We start from the raw sequence: 22,175 nt of genomic DNA on the forward strand, positions 1-22,175 counted from the left end.
AATGTTAATTATCTGGGTAAAAGAATGCGATAAAGAGCAGCATAGTAAGTTTCATCAGACCACACGATCGTTTGTTAATGAGTAAACAAGCGATAAAATATTCAGCAGGGGTCAAACAAAGAATGTCGGAAGCGAATATAGTGGACAGTGTCCAAAGAGAAAGTGGGCAAAAGCTAGACAAAGTAAAATTCAAACCAGGTACTACGAAGACAGATAAAAAACCAAGATTAGGTCGCTGGTAATGATATATAGTATTGATTCGTTCGTCTGCCGGAAACTGATAATTATGTTAAATTTGTATATTCGACAAGTTTTAATTAACACATGTTAACAAAATTATTTGTTTAATTACATTATTTCAGACACAGTTAGGGAACGTGACTTTTCCAGGTGTGTATCTAAATTATACATATTATAAAATTGGTCTCGTATAAATCAGGTCAGACGCTAAAGTGACACAATTCTCCAAATTATTTAATTTTCCTAGCCGACGTTAAACGGGAATCGGTGTGTAAGTGTAGCTTATTGGGCGAAGGTAATGCCCGGAAGTTAACCATACTCTCCCCGGAGCGGAACGCGGCCTCACCGGGCTTTGTTCCGGTTTTCCGGCCCAGACTGTGTGAAAATCAAATGTTGACAGCCACGTTAGTCATTGAACTTTATAGACACTCCAAATTACATCAGCTGGTTTCACAATGAGAGTCTTTGGAAGTGAATGAGTTTGTTAGGGAGGAGGGCATCAGGTCTAGAGAAAATAAAGAAAAGTGGGAGGGAGGGGGTCATGTCGGTAATTCTCTGGTCTTGTGTGATCAGTCTTCACATAGAGTGTTTACGAACAACACACAATCGAATAATTAACAATAGTGCTAAGAACTTTTCACGCAATTTCAAAAAGTGTGAACAAAAGAGGCTCGTTTTTGCTACCATGTGTGCCATCCTCAGTTTCGGGTAAATCACCAAATTCATGGAACGTTGTCACTGAAGATACATATCTGGTGAAGGAAACGCAAACTGAAGGTAATTTTTACATTTTTATTTACTTTATTTGTTTCGTTGAATAGCTTCCAATAATTTTTCCCGATCTGCGACGTTTAAAAAAGTCAAGGAAATGCTAACACACACTGGGTTATAATAAAATTGCACGTATTTAAATACATACCGAACTAAATTCAAACGAAATTATCTCTTGTAAAGCCACAAGCGACGCCTTTATTCTAATCACATTTGAACAATTATGCATTCGGACCACCTGCTATTTTACAATGTATAATTATAGATCATAAAATGATACTTCGCGATAAATCTGAGGCGATTGCGATTTCGAGAAAACGATAAGCGACATCGCTTATTCGACCCGCCAAGGGAAGCTTTTACATTGTAAGGGGAATAAAATCAAAGTCAAGAGTTCAGTTTTGCATTTAATTGCATTTTAATTACATTAAATTATTATAAATTGCAAGTTCGCATGCCGTAAAATTTTACGATTTACGGTGGGTCTTCTTGTCGAGTTAACGTCTTAATCTTTTGTAACAGAACAATTCGAGCTGCCATTTATTTTTGCCGAACAACAAAAAATTAATAAACTTTGCATGATTGATAATGAAAAAGATGTTATGTTGGGCCCCTTGGGCGGCAAGTTACCACGAATTCTCAGAAGGCGAAGCCGCAGTGCTGTGGGAGGGGTTGCTAATTGGAAATATTAAAATTTTGTACAACGTAATAAACTACAATATTCTAGATTTACAGGTATATATTATGTAACAGGATAGTATTCATAATGGCTACTTGTTATTTTCTTTACAAAGGAAGTTGTAAAAATACACTATAGCATGTATAATTTTTTTTGTAAAGTATAGGTATATAATTTATAAACTTTTGTGTTAATATCTCAGAGAGAATATTTTGACAGTGTATTCCATATCACTACAAATGTGTCGAAATAAAATTCATACTAATGTACATTTTGTGTGCAAACAGTAAAAAGCCAACAATGTAAAATCAAAATTATTATCTACCTATATAGAAGAGAAATTATGCAATACAACAATCACAAAAATTTGTTTATTTAGGAATATAAAAAATAATTACAATACTTCAATCTGTACGAAAATGATGGCGGTTTTTCTTTTTGAAAAGGAAGTGTTTCTTTTTCTGAATTTATCGAGGGAGCACCAAATTTATACCACGCGCCAAAACAGAATTTTTGAGGAAATGCAGCTTTCATTCCTGAAAAAGTTCAGTTGGAATTTGGTTAAGAACTTTAAGAGCTTATCCAAAATTTCCGAAACAAACTGATTCAGTTAAAAAATATAACAATAACGATATTTGTAATATTTTTCAAAAAATAGGTGTGACTAAGACAACTTGAAGCGAGTTATCTTCGTACAAGATTATATCAGTAAAAAACTATTTTTGAAAATGTCTGCGTTGAAAATTCAAACAGGCCTTATCTACTAAGTTTTCTAGAGATTTTTCAAATATAACTAATTAAACTTAAAAAGTATAATTTTGTATTTTCTTCACGATATTATAGATGCAGAGGAGGTTTTTTCCAAGATGGAAGTTTTTTGCCTAGATGTACAAACACACTTGGATGACAATTTGGACGTTGATTTTATGGGAAGATAACTTAATTTGTAAGTGTAGTCTTCTGTTCATCAGTCAACAACTCTGGTGTACAGAGAAATCACAAATATTTGCAAGTAATTTTTAAATACCTGTTGCATGTCGTTAAAACATTGGATAAAGTTCCAGAAAAAAAGAGCAATGTTTCAATATTTTCCAATAATTTGTTTTTGTTGAATATATTTACGTTACGTTTAGAGTACCTTTTCTTGCGTAGGCATTAAATATATTTAGGTACTACATTTAAGAATATTGAATAGGATAATTAAAATTAAGTAAGTATGTATAAATCAGTAAAGGAAAATTACACAAAATTAATCTAAAAATCTACTTGGAACTAAAATGTAACATTACATTTGTCAGAAAAAACTAACTTTACAGTTTTACGATATAAGAAACTAAACTTTTATCAAATTACTTTAATCCAAGTCAGTAGTCTCTATATCGTTAACCATGCTTGAGATATTGCCGTAAAATTTAAAGATTTAAAGAGACAATTGAAGGTTAACTTTTTCCCAAAATGTTTTACTTATCGTTTTTGTAATAATTTTTCTATATAAAACAGCACCTTCATTTGAATTGTTGACTTAAATTCAATTAAATTGTTGACAAGAAAATAGGCCCTAAGTTTTGGAAAAATAAAGTAAAATTGATAAATAACTATTCTATTGGTATTATTTTATACATTTTATAAGACTGTTTTTTTGTCCGACGGAAAAGACTGCGACTTTTTATTGTAATATATTTTAGAAATCCTGCTTTGTGGTCTATTAACCAATAAGGTACCCTTAACTCCTGAAAAAATATTAAAAGAAAATGTTGTAAAAAAAATCACAGAATAACTGAAGGTTCACATTTTTTATTCTAATTTATTATATCTTTACAGGACATCGTACATTTTAGGAAAATACCAAACTGCGCCGATGTAGCAGACTTAAAAAAAATAATATCATCTATTTACAAAATTAAACTAGTTAAGTATGTATATAAGAGAAAAAAAAATTATTAAAAAACAAAGTATACAGGAATTGTTTGATATACCTGTCCTTTCAAGTATTTTTATGAAAAATATACCTGTATAATCTATTCCTGAAATATTAATTCAATACATACCACTAAACATAACAAATAATTTAAATAATTAATAACATTGCCAGAAATAAGTGATAAATACCAAAAATTCCAATGATATTTTTTACGTGATCCACCCTTTTTAACTAAATTTTCGATATTTCTACACAATTCTATCGAAATTATAGTGTTTCCATGACGCCAATTTTAATTTCCACTGTTAGATTGCACAAAATTCAATTTAGAATATTACATGGGTTGTAAAATTGCACCTTATTTTAGCTGCCGAGATGGTATTGACAAAATCATCTTATGAAAACTAAACTTTTTAAAAATAAAGTAGAGATTTTTCTCAAATTTCAACATTTGTTTTTGAAATTTATTGCTCTATTTTTTATAATTATTTCTTAAGAGCTCAAAATTTTGCACTACTACGCGATTTTTTTGAAGAGGTACTAGAAAAAGGGTTGTATTGAACTTCACATATATTTAACGTCTTTGGACGTAACATATATATCCTACTTATCAATGAAGTGAAGCTTCAACATTTGCCACACATTTTTTGATCTGTTATCACAATCTAATTCGTGCAGAAAAGCACGTGACGTCTTTAAATATGTTTCTGATTAGTATGTGTATACAGAGCACAGAAATTGTGTTTTCTTTTTTTTTCAAATCAATATTTTTTATTAATTTCACAGGCTTCACGATCGGAATCAATACATGATAGTTTTCCGGGTTGGACCGTGTAAATTGAGTTTTTGGGCTCAACGTTTCGTAAACTTTCGTAAGTGGCATCTTCAGAGGCAGGGTTAAGAATAAGGCAAAAGAGCACGGCCAATAAATTAAAAAAAAAGAGTTTCGCCTCTGGTATGGTTGACATACTGAGTTACCGTGCTCTTTTGCTTTATTCTTAACCCTGCTCCTGAAGATGCCACTTACGAAAGTGTGCGAAACGTTGAGCCCAAAAACTCAATTTACACGGTTCCAACCCAGAAAACGATCGTATAATATTTTTTATTATTTGCTCAGTTTTTCCACCCGACACTAAATTTACCGGGAAGAGTTGCAGTTGGGTACTAAGATTATATAGGCTGATTCAAAAAAGCCACACTAACTCAACGATACATCAAGTTTGAGAAAAATCAAAAAAATTCTATACGTTAATTTATTTTTCGTAATAGTTATTATAAAATGATACAAAATTATTTTGAATAATGACAGTCAGATCGATTTCATGTAGCCGACACTAAGAGGTGAATTAAAACATGGTCAATATCTAAAAGAAAAATTAAACTATATTTGGGTCCAGGGATTTGTAAGAATATTTTTCTTTGCTTAATAAATGTATGTCATAAAAGTCGCAATTTGGTCAACAGTTTTAAGGAATATGGTTTTAATCTTCGAAGTTAAAAAACATCGCTAGTGTATTATCCATTTACGTGGCATATTACAATTTTTATAAATTCTGTTTTGACCTTCTAGTCAAATCAGTTATACCATGAATGTCAAATTTGTGTAATTGCACTTTAAATAGTGTGTCTTCTAATTTTCCGTCGGCTCCGCTTTGGAAATTCCAGCAAATATTTAACGCTCTAGCTAGTTTTTCCATCTGGAACGGTCGATTGATAAAAACATCGTCTGTCACGAATCCGATCACACGTTATTCTAATAGTACCTGTGACAGATGGTGTAAGTCCACCCACATTCGCCCACATGGTTTCGGGTGTTCTCACGACACCCGTGGATCTTTGGGAGGTATCGCCACCTCTTAAGTCGATGTTACCGCCGATGACCTACGCACACCTCCATTTGTTACCGTCGAGAACAAGCCGTTTTGCATCTCGCCGACAATCGGTTTGTTTTTTCCACTCTCGAAACGGCACGATTAATTCTTGGACAAAAGCCGACAGGGCAGGACTCGAACTGTCAGCTGCCATGACCTCGACTGAACTTGATGTTCGATTAAAAAAAATTGACCCTTACACAATGACAGCGGCTTAAAATTTAAACTGCTGTAGCAATTTATAACGTCGTGACATTTTGTCCACAGATCGACGCTAATTTGAATATTTTTGTATCGAAAAAAAGACATAAATTATATAAGTTACGTCACACCAAATTGATTGTTATTGTCACGCCATTAACGGTAAACGTTTGTTTGTCTGGAGTCTAGGAGAACCCCCGCACTAGCTCGTTCTGCTTCTCTTTCGCTGCAGTTCTGTGGAAAATACTTAATTTCATAAATTATGACCAACAGCGCGTTTAAATAAATCAGTGGCATTATTAGCGACGCGGCCAATAAATTTATGAATTAACTGGAATCATTCTATCTTAAGCTTGAGTTAACACTGTAGCGGTTTATTTTGTTATATTAGAAATTATGGCGGCAAATATTTTCACACAGAACCGAGCCCAGATCAGACGAGTTTCAATCAAAAACACATCTCATTATAATGAAAAGTAGCATAAGTGTGATAAAGTGAAACTAAAAAATGTGCAAATCTTCGCAAAACAAACACGACACGATTAGTTTTCCCTTCAAGACTTTCCATAAAATTAACGCACGCACTAAATACTTGAAAAATTTTCACTTGTGCGACCTGTATCGCTTAAATTTTCATCTCCTGCAGCTGCAGCGCATTTACTTTTTTTATTTTGTTAATAATATTCAAGTATGGGTGCTGACTCACCAGGAACTGAGGTCGATGGTGCGAAGGAAAACCAAAGTGTCTGCTTGCAAATATTTTTAGATATACCGTAACAGTCCAATTCATTAAAATGACATTTATGTAGACATGTTTGGAGTTGAAACCCATATCTGTTTTATTCTAACGGCACGAATAATTGAAAAACTAGAGATATTTGGAGAGTCAAGTCGGATTAAGAGCTTTTAACATTTTGACATTTATTAGTTAAAAATATAACGTGCAAATGTAATCGGAAAAATATGTTAAATATGTTCGCGAACATTTCCCGCATTACGGCTTTCGGTTTGAAAGCGATTAAGTGCTATGAAATTGCCTCTATTGTGCCAACTTTATAAATAATGGATACCGACGCATAAGTGCAACAATAAGGGTCACTTTATGATGCCGGCTCAATGGTGGTTAAAGCATGACGAAACTTTCATTGACTTTCGATTTTGATATGATCTAGAGCATTTATAACATAATGGTAACATTGGCTAAAAATTCGATTTTTAAACGGAGATCGCACGATAATTGCGCGAGTTTCTAATAGCACATCTGCACGGTAATAACAGGCACGAAATAATCAGTTTTCTCTATTAAGACACAATGGTTATTCTATCTATGAAAGAACTAAGTCGAAATAAAAATTTGCATAGATGTCACGATGGCGATCTCTTCTCTATTACTTTAACCCACTGACCTTCCATCCTTTATTTAAAGACGATTTGTTTCAACGTTCGATAAGATCTCGACAATTTCCTATAAACCAAAACCTTTTAATTGTTCGGATCGTCATCGAGGTCAGAAGAAGCAGCTCAATTTCCGCGGAATTAGACGTTTTTTGGATTGAGCGATCGCAAGAATACTCGGAGATTGTTAGTTTGTCCAAACGCGAGGTTAATGAGTCCGGCCCTGAAACCAACATTATAAGACTCCTCAGCTTCCCAGACTGCGTGACGCTTCGAGTGCGAACGAAATCTCAGGTGTGGCATTAAAATGTTGACCGAGAGAGTCCATTGATGAAAGGTGACCAAAAAGAATGGACTAGAGAAAACTCTTGCGCAAGTGGATGAGTTCCATTTTAATTCATTTAAGCACACCTCTAAACCCAGAGTTTAACGGCAAAGTGTGGTCTAGACCTAAACACCTGCAGTAATGATAGAGTTCTTCCGAATGGGCACGGTTCGTTTGTTTTTGCCACAGCCTACGCCAGCAACAGTATTAATCAGTGTAATATTTTATGTACACGTAAGACTATTGAGAAAGGAATTATCAATGGCAGTAGCGCTAGAGATTTACTATTTACGTTGACGTAAATATTATTGCTCGAGCGGTATGTAAGTGGGACAAATTGAAATTAATATTGTTGTATATTGCTTTGCGCCGCTTCGGAACAGAAACTAACAAGTAAGGCCCCCTTTCACACGAAACACTTCGGTTGGGAAGCACTTTAATGGTTCGCCAAGATAAGTATTGCTGCTCACACTTAAATGTGCCCCAAAATTCTTCATTCGCATTACCGGCACTTTGGTAAATTGTACAAAACTTGGTATTGCATCACCTTCGACGACGAGTAGTTCCGAAGACGGACATAACTGTCGCAGCACCGAAAACGTTCCATCTCCCATAAAATTCTGAATTGGTAATGTCATCAAAACCGTCCCACAACTTTCGTCTACGGCACATTTCGATATTTCCAAAACGCTAAATAATCTCATTCGGTGCGCCGAACCATTAGGATTGGCCAGGCCGTGATTATGGTAATGGGTAATGGTAAAAGTGACCGACATTTGAATACGTTACATCTACATTATGTGCAGTCGATAATCAATTTCATCGACCCGCGTGGGCCTCTCAAGCTTTCGTCACGATTTCGTGACTGTGACGTTAGGTTTTGAAAATGTCTTGCATCTCACACTGGAGGCTACATGAAAACACGTTTTATATTTGTCACGCAAAAAAATTACCATATGTTCGACGAATTTTTCCACAACTTTCTACTGTTTTTACGCGAAAGCCAAAAATGAGTAACACTGCACAAAGTCTGCATATCTGCACAATGTTACGTCAGTGATTATACCTACTTTCTCTGATCTACAATGTACTGATTGTTGACATGGCTTTAGCAGACACGGCGGCGTCTAATGCTTCGTTTTTTTTTTCAGACTATGAGGTACAGGAATAAGCGTCGTGTCTTCAGCTGGATTTTTATATGGGCACATCTCCAGCTGGTTTCGAGCGAAGATGTTTCTCCGACCGACAGTAATTTCACTCAGCCAACTAATGGTACGCCCTCAGCCTTTGTTTGACCACACTTTTTTTTTAAAGAGATGAAGTTGTTGAAACAAGCACTTCCTATATTTAGCTACTATAAACAAAGAAAACGAGTTAAACCATTGATAATCACATCTCAGGCGTCATAAGAATTAGTAAACAATACAGACATCACACTCTAACCTAACTAGCTATAATACACTGGTGACATACTGACCTATACTACAATACTGTTTACGTTACATATTTATTTATCTCTTATTAGCATTTTCTTCACATTTGCGTTTGTAACTTTTCAGACAATCCGATTTCCAAAGACCTGCGCGGTCTTTTCTCGCCTCGAATGGACTACGATCAATGGAAGCCGCTCGGAAGAGGCGATCCATTAAAAAATGACCCAACGTACGACTACGTGCCACCAGTCCTGGACAGGGTTCACTACTGGATCGACCCAGCTCTGCGCAAACCCGACCCTCCGCTGCCCGGCGAAAGTCAGAAGACCGAAATATTGTTGCTGGGGGTGTCGTCCAAAAAACCCAGCACCGGGACCTCAGTTGCTGATTCGAGAAAAGATACGTACGATTCTTTTCTGAAATTCGTCGACGGACCCAAGTTCACCGGTCAAAGAAACACGAGACCACACTTTCCGATGACCTCGTCGTACTTCACGCCTTCGTTCTATTCAAAAAACAAGGGCTCTTTTCCAAAGACTAACGAACAAAGGATGCCTTACACGATGTTGATGCCGCCGCCAATGATAACGAAGAGACCAAATCCGGCGTCGTCGTATCCCGTACAAAAACCTGACGTACAAACTACTACAGTCGACTCTCTTACTGTGACATCCACGAATGTACCTGTAACTAACACAGAAACGTCGAATCCTGATGCGGAAGTAACAGTACAAGCGGCCAATTTGGTGTACCACTCGAGTAGTTTGGGTAATGCCAACGACTGGAAGACTACAGAGACGTCGACTAATTTAACTCCAAATCCGGCACTTTATTCTACGAAAAAGTTAAAACCCTACAAAGAGGAAGTGGTTTTTCAGAAACATTTGCAGCCTCCGGAGCCGTACATGCAGATCCAGTTTGCACCGCCACGACGTAATCTAACAAGTCAGCCATTAGTGGCAGCTAACAGTGATCATAACATTAATTATGTTACGCCTCCTCCTCTAATTGAACAAGAAATAATGCATAAAGGTCAAGTGTCTGACGATAATTTGGACATATCGAACACTTACGTGAAGATTGGTAAAACGGAAGCTCAAGTGCACTCTACTGCTATGGACAACATTTCTATTTTACCGCCAGAGAGTTTAGTGGGACAACCACCGAATATGATGATATTTTCCCACATGCCACCACTGACCCAAACTCCTTTAACCATGCAAACCATACAGAGCATGCAAAGTATGCAACCGCCTCCAGTAACCACAAGTCCTGTGTACAAAAAATCGACTAATCCCATTAGACAAGCTCTAGAGAGAGAAAAAGCGGAAGAATCAACCACTGAGAAAATAGAAACTAGCACAACACCATCTTCGTATGTAACTCTAACGACAACCATACCAACAACGACAATGACAACATCTTTAACCACAGATCCACTTTTTAAACACTATAAACAGCCGACGGAACCTTTAAGGGGTCCTCTGTATTTAATAATCCAAGGTCATTCGAAAGTGAAAACGTACGGAGCGAGCAAACAATATCATGGAATACGCGTACAAGAGACGAATGAGATCTCTGACGATAAGGAGGATACGCGCGTGAAACATTTGCATAACTATGTGAAGAAAGAAGAAGAAGAAGGAAATTCGCGAGAGGCGAGATCCGGGAATCTCCAAACTTTAAAACATGTGATTCAAACTAGATTGGGTGCCATTGATTTCAGTGATGTCGGAGCTGAAAGGAGAAAGGACCAAGGAGTCAAAGAAACGGAGCTCCAGTTCGGATATAAAGTAGGTGAAGATGTGACTAGTGAAAAGTATCATAAAGGAATCGTTGAAGAGGCTAGAAAACTCCACATGGAGGCTTAATTTTGTGATTTTTAATGTTATATTTTGTGCTATAATTTTTTATTTATTTTTATTTATACGTTTTTTATTTTTGCATATTTAGATGATTTAATAAAATATTTCGTAAGCATGTGTCGTCTTTTGGGAAACCTTGCCACACAAGCCGGTTCATTAATCAATACATTGTGCGAATTATTAACGTACAAATATGTATGAGAAATATTATCTTTTGAGAAGTTTATGTAAATTTGTAAACACGAACGACAAATATTTGGAGAAGTACAAGTAGGTAAATCATATGAGAGGCGACTGGTGTCGTCTGCGGAGTCAAGGATTCTGAGAAATCGAAGGAAGTAGCTGGAATGCATGTCTCATTTAGTTGTTTATCTGGTACTGAGGATTATTCTAGACAAACGACTGTAGAGAATGCGAAAAAACTCGACCACTGATAGAAGAACGAGGGAAGGACGTGCTATATGTGGTATGTCTGTCACGCATCAAATTTTTAAATTTCTAATTACGATTAAAGAGTACAAACACGAAAAGCAACTTTTTTGAAAGTGCTAAAATTAGATCTTATGTCTGAATTTGGAAATAGTTGGCGTGCTTCGAGTGGCTGGAATATTTGCAGCGGAAGTATTTTGTAGTTTTTAGTGATAACAACATTAATTAGACCAAAATACATAAATTATACGTTATCATTATCATAATAAATTCAAAAAAACGAGATGTCGCATAAACGCGTTTTATTTTTAGTGTTTGCAGGATAGTATCCGAGATCAATTAACGCAGGATTCCAGTTCCCAATAATTCTAAAAAGCTTTCAAAGAAAACAGCACGTCAATCACAATTTCTTGGAATTAATTTCTAGTGTAAAATACAGCGAGGAACGTTGACGACAAGACGGCATTGCCTTTTAAGTTCCTCGTCATATTTTATCCATATAGAGAGAACTTATTCATACCTCGTACGTCGGATTTCAGAGTTAAGATAAAATTTTTCGGATCCGTCCGGAAAGGATTCTTTGAAAGATCACTGGAACAGTTCTCGAGTAGCCAACGTGAAGCGTGACAAAAGGCTGTTCAATAAATTGATCGTCAGCCCAGAATGCGGTAATGGATAGTTAAGGAAATAAGTGGCGAGTATTGTACTTGAAATATCCATATAGTGAAATCATTAAGAAGCTGAAAAAATATCACCAAATGTGTAACTTCCTGCGGAGGAGCGAGGAAATCATTAGTTATATTTTTTGTATCGCACAGAACTAGATTATAAATTAGACAGAAGCGTGCTTCGCATAAGAGCCACTTTGACACACTGACACACACTCTATGTATCATTGAATAATTTTACTTTATTTACACCATATAACTATTTGTAGCTACACGCGATTATACTTAAAATACCAAAGACGACACACGAGGAAGTTTCGTTTGCTGGTTCCCAAGTAAAAAATTGCGGTGCTCTCTTTCCGCACGATTTTGTTCTTGAACATCCTCATCGGATACTTAAGTACAGGATAATTGGAGTCATAAACAATAGTGGACAAGAAACGGTTAAATGGTTATTGCAACTGTCCGATAATCAGGTTTGAGACCACAGGTGTTGCACCTCACCAGAGCTGGCCGCCGCCACGCCGTTTTATCACACTTTTTACCGCCAGGCGAAGAATTTTACCCACCCGCAATCATTCTCTTTGAAACTATACTACCTTACATAAAAACCTGCCTTATTAACCAAAATTAATGGCTGTATCTTTCGCGAGGACTGGCACGGAAACAGAACACCTTCCTTGAGGAGAAGCAATCTAGACTCTCTTTATAGATTTAAAACTTTAAAAAACTTGTATAAAGGGGACGCGGATCAGAATCGTCTCCTAAGAAATAAATGTCGTTTCTACAACCTAGTAAATACTGATTTAAATACTATTCATGTACAAACCATGAATGTCCTCGGGTTTCAGTCCTGACAACCATTTAGGCTGACGACTGCTTACAATGGTAATAACCGTATATTTTGATGAATAATACTATTATTGAAGTGTCTTTTAAGTTAATACCGTGCTTGGTGCCTCATAGGTATTGTCTGCTCACTGGAAAAATTTTGATGATGTAATTTTCCAAACTATGCTGTTCCGATTAGTGCGAAATCTTCAATGTATTTAGAGATTGCAGTGAGGACTCCGAGACGAAAAAAAAATCTGCTCACCTCCTCGAAAAAATGATGACATCATCGTAAATTTTAATAAATAAATGTCACTTGAAATATGAGCATGCTACTCTCCTTTATTTGTGGCTTAATGATCTACTCCTGTTCTTAACTTTACCTTTATGGGTTGTCCAAAAAAATATACCATAAACTTTAATAGTTTATTTAAGAAAACACACTGTGGACTTTGTTGCTTTAATAACAAAAAATGAAGTTTCAAGTTTTTTTTGGGTTTTTTAACGGCATCATGTTCTGTAAGATTTATGTTATGAATTACTTTATCATGTCATCACTGTCTATAGTGAATATTGTCAATTTACAGATTATTATATTTCATTAACTGAAAACATGTACAGTAATCGATTTTGGTTGACTTGAAAAAAGGTCGGTTAATTTCGTCAAAACGCGATTTAGATCAGTTCACTGTCATTGTTATGGAAATTTTACCTCATACGCTTCCACTCTACAACACTGATTATTTTCGAGATAAATCTGATGGAGTATGTTCTACCACGTAACTGGTCCATCAAGAAAGAATATCGTGTATCGCAAAATAAGAAATGACTCATACTTTGCCACACCACGGTTTTTTCGCATGTTCCTTGTTAATGATAGCTATATTTTTATTTTTTATTTTAAAATAAAAGCTGTCAGCGATAGTAACTTCTACAGGTACCGAAATTAGATACCGAGATAATAAAACTAGCGTGGAATATGTTAGTCGTTTTAGAACTTTACCGACAGTTTTATGTTAAGAAAAAAACACTACGATGAATGAAACTTTAACGACTAATTATTAGATGTTGACATATATCCGCTTCTAATGTACACGTAACGTTAAAAAGGCTAAACTTTTTCTTGTCTTTGTTTTTAATTCACTTTAAAGACATTTATATTAAATAAAATGATTATTATGTAAAACAACAATTGTTGGTCTGCGCATCACTGACAATACTGACGACATGTATATTCAAACAATTTTCCTGATGAGGAAGAGTAAATAATATTTAATATTTGCATCACAGTGATTTTTTTATTTTTTAGAACAAGTTTTTTCCTCCGACATATAACATAAATACATATACAATTTCACTGCATGTAAAGTGTTTTTTTAAAACAATATATTTTCAAGATTTAGATCTATTAGTGACAATAAAGTTTCGAAAAAAATACATGTACAGTACCTAACTGTACTCACTACCTCGCTACTAGATGTAGTTTTAGTGCACTGTATCATTTGTCAGTGTACAATTTCTTTTATTGTAGATCAGATTTATGAGATATTATTATTCAAAAAGTAATCACAGTTGTAGCAAACGTAACCGATTTCATTCTTTCAACCGTTTAGTTTATTATTATTTTAGACCTCCAAACACACCTTGTACTTTTTTAACAGTTAGATACCTCTCAAAACTTGATACATCTTAATTCCTTGGAATGAAAATAAATTTTGTTTTATCTATCTCCTTTAATATCTGAATCTGCTCTTAAAATTATCTGATCAAAATTGATTGGTTTACGATTAGTATTTTATTTACATTAAAAGAGAGTCAGTTCTTAATTATGAATTAGGATCATTACATCGCTGAAGTTTTTTGAAGATTACGTAACGTAACACCAAATAAACTACCGAATAACCGTGCGAAATTATCTTCGGAAGGTGGGCTGCTGAAGTTCAAGGCAACACAATTAAGAATTAATAGTTTTCGTGCAAGGTTATAGTAAATTATCATTATTATTGATGAATGCTTATAGAATCGACGACCTAAAGGAGAAAACGAGCCAGATGTTTTATTTCATAAACTGTTCATTGTTTGACAAAGAAGTTTCTGAAACGAACTGCTGACAGTAATGACATCGTTGTATTGAATTCAATCAAAACCATCGTTACAAGATCAAAAGCAGGACATCGTTGGACCACCTTACCAGTTCCTTCTAACAAAATATCTTAAAGATAACAACAACTAAATTATTAAAGCTGAAAAGATGTCTATCTATTGTGTACATTAACATTATTCTACTAACGAAAAGAAAAAAAAAACATGCGCCACAATAGGATTATCCTCGCGAATGTCCGATTTTATTTTTTCTTGACGTCTTATTTATAAAAAATGAAAATACCCCGCTTTCAGTCTCTTTAGCGCCTGTCTGCGATCTGTCTATTAGACCGTAAGTAATTTTATTCAGGAGATGATCTTCTAAAGTATCAAACCAATTACTCTCAAATTTTAGTCATACTTTAAAATTATCGTGAAAGTGATCAAACGGTAACCAAAATTTGTCCATCCATCAACTGCAAAAAACTGATGACATCATCGCAAAGTATCGTTAACTGTGCGGAATCACAGAACTTCTCTTCATCTTGTTTCTCTGAAAACAATTAAAAATTTGATTTTTCGATTTTTCCTTCCCGATCTGGAAGTATTAAAATAGGGTCCATACATCGAGCGACTACTTTAATGTTTTCTCAACATTTCATGACACAAAATAGATATGTCTCCCGTTTCCGTCTATCTGTTGCTTGTCTGTCTGTCGCCTATCGACTATTTGTCTTCTGTCGTCTGTGGCAATATACCGGGTGTCCCACCGTACCTGTTCCGCTTAAATACATATCTCAATTATTTTAAAACATAAAAATTTTGACTTACACATGTTCAATATAGGTAATACAACCTATTAGCATCGTATTAGCTTCAGTTTCACTGGAAATGACATCAATTTTTTAATCTAAAAGAGTACAGTTTGGAGTACTATAAAAGACAGCATTTTTTTCTTGTTTTAATGACATATGACTAGGTATAATAGTATTCATTTAGAAGCTTTAAAACGCTTGTGAATTAAAAAAAAATACGGTGGCGTTTCTCAAGCAAAGTGTCCTCGTATTTTCGTGTTCTGAAGTAACTGTTTGTGTCGTTTTATTTTGCTTTAAACGTTGATTTCATTAAAATACTTAGTTGCATATGATCGTTTTAAATTATTTTTTTTCTGTATTTTAGGGACGTTTTAAAACATTCATGTAAATAACATCGTAAAAAGGAGCACTATTTAATGTATCAAAAAATTATACCCTTTTGTATTAAAAAAAAGAAAATTGATGTCATTTCCGGCGAAACTGAAACTAATACGACGCGAGTAATCTATCCATTTAATAGGTTGTGTTACATATATTGAACATACCAAATTTCAAATTTTTATGTTTTAAAATAATTGAAATATTTAAGTGGAACGGGTACACTGGGGCACCCGGTATATTATACAGAGAATCTCCAATTGTTGTCCAATTTTATAGGTAAGAATAGCGCATAGATGGTAAGAATAGAGCATAGATGGTAAAACGATAACCAAAATTTAAAATAAACACTAACAAATATCATTTGACTATATTTGTGATTTATGAATCCGCCTTGATTTTTTTACTCTTGATTGCTACTTACGTTTTTCTCTAAAAAACTGTTTGATTGTATGCCAGGGACAAGGAAAGTTCTGTCTAATAACATGAGACCAATTTTTATTTTTTTATGATAATGTTTCAAGTGAGTTTTTCATGACAAAATATTGTGATAACGTCATCAACATTTTATTAAGTGGACATTGAATTTTTGTAAACATTGTTGTAACCCAAACATCTTGTCATAATTTGACATGTGAACAAAATTTTCAAACCTGCAAAAAGTTCAAAAATTTGGCCTGCAAACAACAAAGTATTATTTCAAGTTTCAACCGCCACATACAAAAATACATATTCAATACGATCAAAATCACAATTAGCTGGCCTCGGAAACGATACGCTTTGGAGAGGCGCTATTGAGAGTAAATGTTCAATTCAAGCCGCAAAATATAATTAAATCTACAAGTAAATAATTAGATTTGAAACAAAGTATTAAACCAATAAGAGATATTAAAACCCTACCGTTTTTCGAGTCCCCGAGGGCAAGAGTTTAGGCGTAACCTTTCAAGGTCCTTTTCCTCAAAATACACCAGCGTTTAGATCAGTTTAAATATCATAAATGAAATATTAGCAACCTCTAGTAAGAAATTAAGAAGTATGCTATAATGTACTTAATATTTAAGAAAAAACCATCCAGAAATTTTAATTATAACTTGATAAACAAAAGAATGAAACCTGACTACGTGGTTTACATGAACAATTTTACAACTGTTAAATTATTTTTCAGCGCGAAATTTTAATTCAAACTGGGACACCACAACATAACGACGCATACTAAAATTAAAGCTTTTCAACAACTCTGTAGAATAAAGTTTTATGTCATTGATCTACAATAGTATGGATTAATAAAACAGCAGAATTTTGTCTTGACGTCAAGTTTTTGGAAGGGATAAGCAGATATATTTTGATTAACGATTTGCCATGCTTACGATAATCTCGTAAAATTAGAAAACATTGTTGTACAATTTTGTTTCCAAAAAATCTGGATGTCTAGGGTCAAAAATCGAGACAGATTCATAAACTACAAGAGTAGAAGAATTTTATAACATTTAAACAGCATTTATCATGCAAAATTTTTAGACGACGTCATCAAATAATTCTTGGTAGGACTATCACACAAATTTTGGTTAGCATTTTACCATCTACACGATATTCCTTCCTAAAATATATATATCAGGGGCACGAGGGCACGTGCCCCCCCCCCCCCCAAATTACAACGTCTACACATTGGACATTGCAAAACAGTATCAAAACTTACATCCACTTACACCTAAAGATGTTTTGTCTTATGTTGCTAACGAAGTGCTGATAAAAGTCGCAGACCGAATGATGGCTAATTTAGACGTTTTGTGTACACCGTTGCCATGGAAACCGTGCGTTTTATCGCGGTATTGAAGTGGAATCGGGTCCTGTTCCGACAGTGCCCAGCCGCAGTAACTCAATTGCGGGTTTTAATTTTCATTCTGCACGAGTGAAATTGTTTGACTTTAAATAAAAATAATGAATTCGGTTGAATATTTAATAAAAAATAAATAAAATTTTAGTGAAAAATTTAGGGAGAGCCACCCCCGATTTATTAATAAAAAAAGTGTTCATGGCAAAACGAGAGACCCATAAATATTTTAATAGACGTAACACGATTGATAGATATTCTTGGATAATTTTCTCGGTAATACAGACATTCGGAAACAACTAAGCACCGCCTATATTAATAATATTCGAGCACATAACGCAAGGGTCCAGAAAAATCGCCATTTATTACGCCGATTGATAATGTGCATAAAATTTTGTGAAGTGTTCGAACTTGCTTTACGTGGACATGACGAAAGTAGGGAATCACAAAATCCAGGTATATTTCGAAGTCTGATTGATTTTGCGGCTGAATTGGACTCTGCTTTATCAGATCATTTGAAACAAGCAACGGTTTTTAGAGGAACGTCTAAAACTGTCCAAAATGAACTTTTAAATGCCATTAATGTAAAATTTTGGCCGAAGGCAAAAAGGTATGTGGACAAATACTTTTACGGTGTGATTAAACACTTTGCAAATACTTTTTTACTTTTATTGAATGTATTTTTGTATGTATTAATTTTCGTCACATAATTTCGTCTGTTAATTGGTAATAACAGCATGTTTTATATCTTCATATTTAACTCATCAATCAAATTGTGTCCCCCCATTTCAAAAGGTCATGAGCCGCCACTGAATTACATATACATCCGAGAATCCTTCTTTGGTTATTCTATTTTTCCTGAAATTCTGAAAATACTGTTACGATTTGTTTTAGAAAAGTTTAATACATGTCGTATTTACAAATGTTTTTCAAAATTGTGAATGTTTATGACATTAATATGAATCTTCTTCTTTTTCCGCGAGGTATGACATCCGAAATTGGCAGAGTCAGTAATTGTTGATGCAGCTACATACATCACTGAAAAAATTAAGGAAGACGTTACTGTGGCAATCCGTACATTAATACCGCGATTTTTATGACGAGGTAACAAGGTAATGGTAGGGTAATTCGGAGATATTTGTTGAAAGATAATGTGGGGCTTTTTAATCACGTTATTTTGAATGTGGTACTGTGTCCTGTGTGTTCCCACAGTATTACAGATGGCCCACCCCGATTTTCTTTCAGGCAGTCTGCGTGCATTTACTAAATTGATGCCCTCAGGCGCGCAATCATGTGATACTCGTCGGTTGAAACAAAAACGATCTTGTTAGGTGGACCTACACCATCGAAAATATCGAAACAGTCGGGATTTCTGTGCAGGAAAACAAAAAAAAAGCAGACACCCATTATTTGGACTTTGCTTTTAAATATTGTTGGAGGAAAAAAACGAAATCTAAATTTTATGTATCGGATCGGAGAGACCTATCATTGTACAAGCGGTTTTCATGTTCGATGACGTTATTGCGCGCAAATGTAAATGCAAATTTTTAAGTTTTGTGTCGATTCATTGACAAAAATATTGCCAGACTAAGTTACGACTTTGCATATTTGTATATTTCTGTGGCGGCTTGAAAGCAGCTCCGACAAAACTCGGTTTTGTTGTGTCGTTAGAATATGGTTATAAAGTTTTTTTAGGCAGTTAATGGCGAGATAACTAAATTTATCTTCTTGGTCTCCGGACAGACAAGAAAAATCGTTAGAGATAGTGTAGTCACGTTCATTCATCTCTATTCTCATAATCTTGGACTAATCTTAGTTCTCACCGTTTATACCGTCACTTATAAAAATCAAATTATGTTAAAAAATATTTACTTTATTTATTATTTTCGCACAATTTTAAATAGATGTGTATTTATAATTATGTTGTCTGTGTATTCTGGGTCTCTTTCTAAACGAACTAAATCGGTAAGAAATCTGTCAGATGTCTAATTTTAAATGGCTACAATCCTGCTCTAGACCTAGACCATGGAGGTCTAGACAATTCGAAATCCATGGTATGCAAATATTTACCATAATTATTTTTACGATATGGTGTTAATTTGCTTTCTTAAAACAACAGTTAAACTAAATTTAAAGCCATTTGAAAGAGTAAGTACTTTTTCTCATTTCAGCGATGTACCACTGTGTTTTTAAAGCGAAAAAATACACAAAAAAAATAAAAAAATTGTCTTTCTCTTGGAAAATAACATTATGGCCATTATTATGAAATGTTTTATTGTTCATTGTTTAATTTGTTATAGTCTACGAACACATATTCTGGTATCATGTAATTGTACATCTTTGACTAACTTCCTCAATTCAGAAAGAGAGAGAGAGAGAATGGGAAAGGAAACTGGAAAGAGAGAACATTAACGGTAAAGCTGGGAATAATAACGTTTAGAACTTTAATAAAAAATACAAAACAAATTATATGTAGGTATAATTAATTATTATGGTAATTTGAATTCATAAAACTCCATAAAATGAAAGAAAACCTATTTTAGTTCCTAAGAATATATATATATAAATATGGGTACTTTTTCCTGACTGGGAACTAGCTTTTTTTTCAAATTCAACCTGATACAATATTTAAACTAAGAATAAATTTCCTGAGGCCATTCTGAACTGTAAGACGGGGAGCTGAATAATATCTGCTTTTTTATATTATTTACATTGAAGGAAATATAAATTACAAAGATTATTTATTATGCATGTAATTCTACTTGCAAACGTACTATAGTAGTAAGTTGTATAATAATCAAAACTAAAACTTTCAACAGTTGTTTTATGTGTTGCATAAGCTATAGTAATATAAATTAAATATATTATTTATAATTTTGTAGACAGAGAGAACACGTGAGAATGTAAATATTTGATTGCTACATGTGATGATGATGATTATTATTATTATTACAAAATTCAACTGAACAATTTGTTAAGTAAGGCTTTTCTTAGCTTACTTAAGTAACAATATTAATATAAATCTATTTATATAAACGTATATAATTTTTCTGCATTATTTTAAGCACAGTATTGATATATAATATCCGCCGCAGATAAGTTTATTTTCAAATTTTCCGGATGATTATGCATCCTGTTGTACATCATCCTTTCCGATATCGGTGTTATAGTCCCACCTCATCGCACAATTCAGTAATAAAATCGGTACTTAAATCTCACTTTATTATACAGTTCTGTCTCTGTATTTCTTGCTAATGCATTGTATACGAAATCTGACGTGCAACCACTCATTCAACTCTAAATATGACCATTACACTATTGCTCAACAAACTATATTTTTTAAACTTTTTTTATAATCCTCGACTACTAATAGTAACTAATCACCAAAGTATTTTTAACCTCGCGAAGTTACTAGATTTTTCTTCATTGCAGCAAATGATTACGTTCGGGACCAAATCATTACCTCACTACGCATATAACTATTGATTTTTCGCTGGCCAAAATTTTACTATGACTCAGAAAAGTGTTATAAATTAAACCTACTAAAGTGACCGTAAAGTCGAACTAGAACGTGTAAATTAAAAAAAAAGTAAATTATATATAGTTGACCAGTTATACATGACGATAACATATATTGCATGCATTATAATCTATACGTGAAAGAAAAATTAAATTAATCTAAATACAATACGAAGTGTATAGGGGTTATGTTATCATACCAAAATCACAAAAACAAATTTTATTTTGTGTCAAGGGAACTGGATTTGCTTGATTGTTTCAGGAGACAGGAATAAGATTTTGTCTTAATAAGTTAAAATCAATGTTTTCTTCCTATGGGCACCACATGGAAAAGCGGTCCAAAATTTTAGGAAAACTGGGTCTGTTAAAAAAAATGGAAGCAAAAATAATACCAGTTTCAGTTTTATCAAATATCTTCCAGGAGAATTGTAATTTATAGCAATTTGTTTCAATAGAAAACCGTCATTTTATTCCAAAATTTCACAAAAAACATTGTCTGATACCCCTAATAGTGCAGCACACAAATAATATTTCTAAAATTAAGGAGAATAAATAAAAAATTAAAAAAATATCTGTTAGTGTCACACAAAATAGCTATGAGTGTTCATGCATGAATTTTTTTTTTCAGTAAGGACGACAATCTTGTTACAAAAAATAATAAATAGTATATAAATAGGTCTAACGTCAGCGACCACGTGACCATCGGCCTGTGATGTGTGTCGTTGCTTGCAGCTACAATTTTAGATATTTTGTAATGGTCATTGACGTCAGACCTGTTTATATACTGCTACTATATTTTCATTACTATTATCAATAAATTCATATCCATGTGATTTATAAAAATACTACCATACACAAAGTAATTTTTTCTTTCAAAATTACTGTCATAATTTTACCATTGGTTCTTATACAGAGTATGTG

General features: G+C 34.0%; 1 protein-coding gene across 1 annotated transcript; it reads left to right on the plus strand.

Annotated features, from left to right (window-relative positions):
- Positions 1 to 804: 804 nt before the first annotated feature.
- LOC135120154 (uncharacterized protein) lies at positions 805 to 10,766 on the plus strand. The gene is made up of 3 exons (XM_064044503.1): positions 805 to 1,017; positions 8,555 to 8,675; positions 8,963 to 10,766. Exons 2-3 carry the CDS (start codon positions 8,558 to 8,560, stop codon positions 10,705 to 10,707), a joined length of 1,863 nt encoding a protein of 620 aa, XP_063900573.1. The 5' UTR covers positions 805 to 1,017; positions 8,555 to 8,557; the 3' UTR covers positions 10,708 to 10,766.
- The last annotated feature ends 11,409 nt before the right edge of the window (positions 10,767 to 22,175 follow it).

This window comes from Zophobas morio, unplaced genomic scaffold (assembly GCF_036711695.1).
Source record: "Zophobas morio isolate AGI-343-1 ecotype UQ-CSIRO unplaced genomic scaffold, CSIRO_AGI_Zmor_V1 ptg000002l, whole genome shotgun sequence".
Lineage (NCBI taxonomy): Eukaryota > Metazoa > Arthropoda > Insecta > Coleoptera > Tenebrionidae > Zophobas > Zophobas morio.